At 41.7% G+C, this 8,169-nt stretch overlaps 1 protein-coding gene across 1 annotated transcript; it reads left to right on the top strand.

Annotated features, from left to right (window-relative positions):
- The first annotated feature begins 634 nt into the window (after positions 1-634).
- On the top strand, positions 635-7,859 carry LOC145448196 (uncharacterized protein C8orf74 homolog). The gene is made up of 7 exons (XM_080326546.1): positions 635-936; positions 1,391-1,580; positions 2,002-2,144; positions 2,381-2,482; positions 4,395-4,559; positions 5,894-6,029; positions 7,637-7,859. Exons 1-7 carry the CDS (start codon positions 880-882, stop codon positions 7,732-7,734), a joined length of 891 nt encoding a protein of 296 aa, XP_080182672.1. The 5' UTR covers positions 635-879; the 3' UTR covers positions 7,735-7,859.
- Positions 7,860-8,169: the final 310 nt, after the last annotated feature.

Here is an 8,169-nt window from a genome sequence, read left to right as displayed (position 1 = left end):
CGGAGGAAAATCTTGAAAATATAATAAATTTTTCACACTTCTTGGTCAGTTGACTGACAAAAAAAGGTCCACTTTCATGCCCAGCTCCCGAAATAGCCGCCGGAGCGTTGCTACAGTGCTGACTTGTGTCTCAGTCGAATTTGGCCCTATATCTAAACAAATTTATCAAAAAAGAGGACATTTGAGCGTCCTCCGAGGACACTTCCAAAAACGTCAAAAAAGAGGACATATGGTAACGCTAGTCAGTAGTCACCAACTCGAGCGTGTACCCCTCAGTGCACCACACCCCTCCCGACCTGTTTAATTGGCTCAGTGCTCCCGACCCTGTTCCCTGGCAGAGATGGGCGGATTCCCAAATTTCGGGGTCCGAATCTATCCGGATCCGGCTGGCAATGTGAGATTCGGAGTCCGGCTGTTGAAGGTCCAGCTTGGAATCCGAAAAAATCCTGCCATAACAATGCTAATTAATCATATTGCAGCAAAAAAATCCGGCTAAAATCCGACCATCACCGCAAATTCAAAATCCGGATCCAGTCCGGCCAGGTAAAAATTCAATGAAATCCTGCTCCGGCTCCGGCTCCTGAACCGGACTGTGGCCATCTCTGTTCCCTGGTGGCCAGTCCAGTGGTAATGACCCATGACTAACAAGGGTCAATGATCACTGTAACCAACAACGCTCCAAGCTTCAACTACACAACCTATATCTGCGATTCTGTGCACTTTAATCCGAAGATTCTGGATTTTGGGACGGAAGTAGGGGCTTGTTGAGATATCACAGCACTGTCATATGGCGAGAATGATTGAGAGCTGGTGATTACTACTGTATACGAGCGCGTAACGAGGATTAGAAGTTGTCGCAGCAACGATTTTAGGACTGTAATGGCTCAGCAGATTTGTATTTCACTTGATGAGGCCAAACATATTGCTCGCCTTCCGGTAAGTTTTCGTTAATATCCTACAATATCCTCGGGATCTTATATGATTCATGCATGTCGATAGGTCCGAAGTACTGCCAATATAAGCAGGAGATATTGTAAAATCTTTGTCAAGCTCATTACCGATAATTGTGATATATACTAATATACAACCAAACAATACATATCAGTCCCCGGAGTCCGCGAATATATTTCAGGTGTTGATGTGTACTTATCTTTAGGATGCAAAACTTTATGATTGTAACGACGCTTCTGGATTACATGTAGCACACAAGAAAAATGTGCTGCTCTAAACTTTGATATGGAATACCCTCATTATTACCATTGCACAATTTTGTTTGACATGTTATGTTATTAATGATGAACCCATCTGTAAATGGAAGTCCTATCCTATGCAATGAAGATGATCAGTAAAAAGAAAAGTTTGATGAATTCAATGTGAAATCTTGCTACAGAAATACCGAGGGCAGGAATTCTTGGCCAGAAAATTGCGTTTGGGACCTTTGGATGAAGAAGACCTAAAGTCCGGGCTCATTGTTGACTATGTTTATGATGTACTACAATATGCAACTAATAGAGGCTTTCCATGGAGGGAAGTTTCCCAATCTGTTGGTTTTGCTTTGGAATTTCTTCACCGTAGCCAGGGTAAGTAGCAGTTATATTGGTGGCATAATGTAGGCTAATCACAGTATCAGGGTAGTGTAATTTTTAGAGTTGAGTCACAATGGCTGCAAGATTTAAATGTAATGAAACAATCAGTCATCTCTAAGTCTAGTATCATCAATACGGTGAATTTGTAAAAAAATCAGTCAACCAAAATTTTGATCCCAAAAGTATTGCGGTGAAATTGATTTGCATCAAATTAATAATCCCAAACTCAATGCAATAAATCATCAAACTGAGAATTTTCTCACTTATGAAAATGATGTTAATAGCAAAATGGCCATCACAATTTTCCTGTGGATTTGATGACGGTGAATTGGGGGTGGTTGTGTTGTGTGTGTGTGTGTGTGGATGGGGTCTGGTATATAACCTATGATTTTATGTTTGGTATATTTCTTTCAAGGATTACAATTTCCTGATGCTGTTCGATTGTTACAAGACACTGCGGCGCGGTACATTCGCAGTCGTGGACTTAGCTTGCAAAATGCTAAACTTCTTTGTCAGTATTTCACAACCAATTTCCTGGCGCACTTCAGATTATATCAGGTCAGTTCTGAGCTCCGTGCATTTTCGGATCCTACGTTACATACATGAATGTGAATATTATTTATAGGCCGATGACAACAAGAACGAGGCCTTGTGTTATAAGATTGTGAACCTGTACCTTTTGTTAAAAAACTCCTCCCCCGCAAAAATTTTTAAAGCAAATTATCGATTTTGTTCATTTTAATCTTTTAATCGTGAAATATTTTGACACAACTGATGTCTCATTTATTTCCAAGTATGTTCTCTCCTGGCCGCAAGAGCAGAGGCAAGCCAACATCACTGTAACGGTTGAGTGCCCTCCGGAAATCATGGACCTCACCACCGCGCAGACTATGCAGGTACTGACTAGACTAAAGGCAGCCAATGCCGTTGAGTATTTCGGGTGCATCATTGCAGCACTCAAACAAATATGCGGTGAAATCGACGCCATTCCATGCCAAGTATTTACGGGTTGAATCTTAGATTCGAGTCATATCTTAGCACTATTTCCAGATCTCGGATGTTGTGAATTTTTTTCGTTTCTATAACGTTTTCCTCAGTAGAATACTGAAATATTGTGATGCGTAAAGAGCTTCTTGGAGGTACAGACCTTCAATATACAATTGGATAGTATATTCATATTGAAATTAACCCGAATATTTTCGACTGACACTGGCCAGGAGTAATCGTCAGCAACTAGTAGAGAATTAGAAAGAACATTGTATATCAACAATCGTATCAGAAAATATGACGTCACCAGCTGCCGAGTCGTTTTCAATTCACCATCGAGTCAAGTCCGGGTCCAAGTCAGCTAGTATGTTCACTCTACAGTTTTCAGTTCAATCCGTTTCAACCCTCTTTTTTCAACTCTGCTCGAGTGATATAGAATAACTCTCATTCATAATATCGTAATTTTCCGCAGTCTTAACGGTTTCTGGCTCTATTTTCGAAGTATCAGGACTGATAGACGGAATGCCAATAATGTGGTAACTCTACTATTCTTCGAAGTTACAATGAAATGTCTGCCTTGGCCGCCCTATAGTCTCGAGTCAAATGACTTGGTCCGAGTTATGCACAATGACTCGAGTACAAGTTGAGTCAATAGAAAAATTGACTTGAGTCATGTCGAGTCACCAAAAAATCGCGGCTCGAGTCTTTACAACCCAGGTGCATCAAGGCCATAACGAGGACAAAGCTGTGCCAACGAGATCCAGAGGCTGTTTTCAGTCTTGATCAACTTCAACTATTCTGATTTGGTAAAAGTGCCCTCCTGTCCCGACGCCAAAATATGGTAACCCTAATTTGAATAAATTATAGCCGTTACCGGATTTGTACTGAGATTCGGACGTGTTACAAAATTATTTCCGGCTTTTGATTGAAATTATTATATCTGTTCGCCTCTACCAATGTTGGGATAACTCGAGTCATGACTTGACTCAAGTCAGACTCGAGTCACCTTTTTCGTATGACTTGACTCGGCGTTTCAAAAATGTGGATTGACTCGTGACTAGGAGCAAAATTCACGAGTCAATTTCAAGTCATCAAGTAATCGGTGTCGATGAAATGTGCCATGTCTGTCATATGTTCGGATTGTTCTCGATACCCTGGTATGACCTCTGAGAACGACCAATTTCATACATTCAATGATTTTGCGTTACACTAACCCTCCATTGTTCTGTCACAAATAAATTAACCACAAACGAAGTGATTGGAGCTCACAGCGTATGTTGTCGCAGTAGCAGTAGTAGTAGTTGGAAAGTAACATAACAGCGAAGTTCCATAGACTGGTCATTGGTGTCCACTGCCCAGTGCTCACCTTGACCAAACGATTTAAATTGAATTTGAAAATTCTTTATAGTACTACGTACGTCAACTATTGGCGCAGGCTTAAATTGTGCTGTGGGGAAATTGGGTAGTGCATCATATCAATTCGTTTCAACTATCTGAAGTTTCATATTCTATTCCCCATTTTGGTGGATAATTTATAGACGAAGGGTGTGCAGTTAGTTACGTAGTTCAGCAATTCCACTTATGCGTGGGCTATAGAACACGTTTTTGCATGTCTCTCTAATTCTAAATGCGGTCCTCGATGGCGAATGCAATCACTTAATCACATCTCGTGCTTCAAAAACACGAGTGACTTGACTTGACTCGAGTCACCTTTAAAAATCAATTGACCTGACTTGACTCGAGTCAAAATGTGAAATGACTCGAGATGACTCGTGACTTGAAGGTAGTGACTTGATCCCAACACCGGTCTCTACCGTACAGGCGTGGGAGTACGAGAATAAAATGAGATTGATCGATCAAGACGAAGCGCGACGCAAGGACAGTTTGAAGAGAGTGCGCACGGAGACCGCCAACAAAGACGATAAGGCCGACTACGAATTAAAAGTGAAATTTCTCGAGGGTGAGCTGCAAGCCGTCGCCTTGAACGTGAGTATGTTTGGTGGGAATAATAGGAGTCTTTGGAGTTAGCGGACCGGAAAGATTGGAATGCTGAGAGCAGAAATGCACAGTATGGTTGAAGTAGTCATTGACCCTATACTCTAGCGCAGTGCTATTCAACCAGGGTGCAATGAAAATCTACATCAGGTGCACAGGGGTGCATGAGAAACAGCGCACTTGAAGTCAGCGGTTTGTGTCCTGTGGGGGTGGAACTCGTGATTTTGTCGACCCAATTTCAGCAGCCAGCCTCTATAATAGACCAATATTTGGCAGTCAGATGAAAGTGACGACCCTTATTTTAGTCGGGTGGTAATATAAACAAGTTGACAGACAAATGCAACTGTTAACTTTTTTTTCTAGTTGACACGCACAGTTTAAGTAGCTTGACCTGAAAGGGATGTATCACGTGCACCTCCAAAAAAGGTTGACGAGCGCTGTTCTAGCAGACGGACTTTTACAAACTAAGGGATTTTCAAAATGCCTAACTAAAACTAGAACTACGCACTTCTCAAAACTCGTAACTGGAAAAGAAAGGACGTATAGTTTATTGGTGTCGCATCTGTGGAACGTACCACTGCGCCATCTCGCGACACACTTCTACACCGCGTGAAGATGATTTTGTATTTTTCAACCATACTTGTTTTGTTGCACTTCGCGACAATGTTGTGGCTTGATCGCGATTCCACAGGAATGACATTTCCGCTAACGTGCGTGGCTTTGTACTGCATGTTTTGAATGCAGTCATATGACCAGTGGAAGTTCCAGGATTTTCAAGTTATGAAAAAGTATCGAAACTATAATTCTCGTTGGTAAATCTACCTCTTCGTGGAAAGGATCGTGTATTTTCTGTACTTGAAAGAATCATTCCTCCCTAAATTTTTCACAAAAGTTGCACTACAAGCTTGCATTTATGCACAAGTTCCTTGAAATTATTAGGGTATGAGATACTCGAATCGATCCGTATCCAAGACACTGCAGCAAAACGCAGTGTTGGCGACTTCAAGAAAATCAATAGCCTGAAGAAATTGACCCAGTAAAAATATAATTTTCCGTGGTCTAGCCTAAATATAGGCTACGTCAAATGAGGAGGACCTCAAATTTAAACGACAGTGACACAATCAAGCTATCTATTTACTTATAGTGCCAAATATTTCCAGTAAAATGTTCGTTTGCATGAAAATTGCAAAAAGTTGCAATATGAGATTCCTCCAAACAGATTAAAACACCATACTACATAACTTCCGAGTATTTAGGAAGCTGCCGGAAGCTGTAAAAAAAGTTGTAAAATCTTGCCCTACTGATCAGCGATCGTTCTCTTACAGGACGCTGAAAAGCTGATTTCCGAGCTGGCGTCCGAGAAACTGTCGCTGGTGAAGCAAGATGTCGGGCACAGCATCACGGAGCTGAAAGACACGGCGTCTGTTGCGATCGCCAGGCGAGCCGTCAAAGTCCCGTCAGGTTGGCGGATTGGTTGCTTGACAGCAATGTATTGATACGTTTGCAGTGGTGGAAAAAGTAGCGGGCGCTGCTACGCAATAGGAATATAATTAACGCCGTATATTTCTGCTCGATTACAAGTGAAGGCCGCGATTTCAAATACATCTCAAAACTACTTCAAGTAGGAGTAAAAGCGTGGATCTAGTTGAAGTGATTAGTATTAATTGAGTAGTAATTAAAAGCGTTGCTTTTACCAGAGTCGGGCTAGAAAATTTTACGGTTTTCCAAATTAGATTAGAATTTTATCAGCACAGTTCATCCCAAATTATACTAGAATTTGAATTATAGCTACACAGTTTTTTCCAAATTAGATTAGAATTAGAATTACTGAATTCGCGAAATCTTGGAAATTCAATCACGTTCAGCTCATTTCAAATCAGAGATCATCCTCGTGAGGATGGGAAAGGCAAACACCCGCACGGCAAGCTTGGCTCGTTTCGCACTATACAGTTCTGCTGTGGCATTCTCAGGGGAACCAGAAATTAGATTAGAATTAAAATTAAACCGTAGCGACATTTCACAAATTAGATTAGAATTAGAGCAAAGAGGCATTCCACAAATGAGTCTAATTGGACTAGAATTATTTCGTTGTGCAAGTCTGGTTTCTTCTATACTTGAGTAGCAATTCTGACTACATTGGCCGCCTGTGCTAGGGATTAGACTGATTGGTTTGAGCGATTTTTTTATTCAATACGCCCGTATTAGGGATGTTCAAATATAACTTTTTTTTCTGCATTCCAGCCATTAATTTATTAAATTGTCAGGTTACCCTAAAAAACGCTGCACACCAGAATTGGTTCAATTCTAACAAGTATAGGACTCCGCAGATCCAATCAAAATTTTTAAATCATTAGGGAAAATTGAAAAAAAAAAGATGAATTTTTTCTGCCAACCCCATAAAATTGTTGAGCTGTCTTCAAAGACGATGCAAAACAAATTTGACTCAATTCTGACCAGTAGAGCGGAGTTATGTGAGTTTTTCGTTGATAATTCACGGATTATCCACCGATCAATGATAATTCGAGGATTATCATCGAAAAACTCTGATAACTCCGCTTCTACTGGTCGGAATTGAGTCAAATTTGTTTTGCATCGTCTTTGAAGACAGCTCAACAATTTTATGGGGTTGGCAGAAAAATTCGAATTTTTTTTTTTCAATTTTCCCTAATAAATTAAAAATTTTAATTGGATCTGCGGAGTCCTATACTTGTTAGCAGCGTTTTTTAGGGTAACCTGACAATTTTATAAGTGAATGGTTGGAATCCGGGAAAAGGTATTTTTGAACAGCCCTAGCCCGTATATAACTACAGCGAAGAACTACAACGCTGAAAGTACACGTCACGATCATAATGAAATGGGACCCTTATTGGGGACAGTGGCTGGTTGTCACTTCCGTCGCAGGCCCGCACCCGCTCACGGTGCCTTCGTGACTGGATTATTCAAAATCGTGTCTGAAGTGGCGTAGGAGCATACGCTGCCGCCAGTGGCTGCTACGCCACTGGTCTGACCATGATAGTTTTGCGATGTGCTACCTTTTTTCGGCCGACTAACGTGTCCTTTTCTGTCAGGCATCGTGGACCAGCACGCCGGCGCGCCGAAAAGCGTGGTCAAGCCCAAGTCGTCGATATCGAGAAAGTCGTCGTCTAACTCTTCGAAGAAGCATTGATCGCGCCGCGTTTGGAATGTCTGCTACCGTTTTGTTTTCTTTGTGTGGCATCAAACTCGAATATATGTATAATATAAGGATTGATTCGAAGCGAAACGTACAATAGATTTCGCTTAGCTTGTCGAGTTTATGGATTTGTTTCTGCGATTTATAGGTGGGGTATGAGCTGTTTGTGTGGCGTCCAGGTTAGCTGTGGCCTCCCTGTACGATTTCTAAACGAACTGCGGCGGTATTCACGAGTACGTCTTCTAGGCGAGCACTGTACGATTTCTTTGCGAGCTGTGACATCCTGCACGATTTCTAGACGGGCTGTGACCTCTCCGTGCGATTTCTTGGCGGGCTGTGGCCTCCGTGTGTGATTTCGGGGTGAACTGTGGCCTCCTGAACGATTTCTAGGCGATCTGTAGCCTACGCGTACGATTTCGGAGTGAACTG

Source organism: Botryllus schlosseri, chromosome 10, assembly GCF_051294905.1.
Source record: "Botryllus schlosseri isolate E-star chromosome 10, Bs_hap1, whole genome shotgun sequence".
NCBI classification, from domain to species: Eukaryota; Metazoa; Chordata; class Ascidiacea; order Stolidobranchia; family Styelidae; genus Botryllus; species Botryllus schlosseri.
Note: the sequence above shows the minus strand (reverse complement) of the source record. Positions and strands in the feature narration are given on the sequence as shown.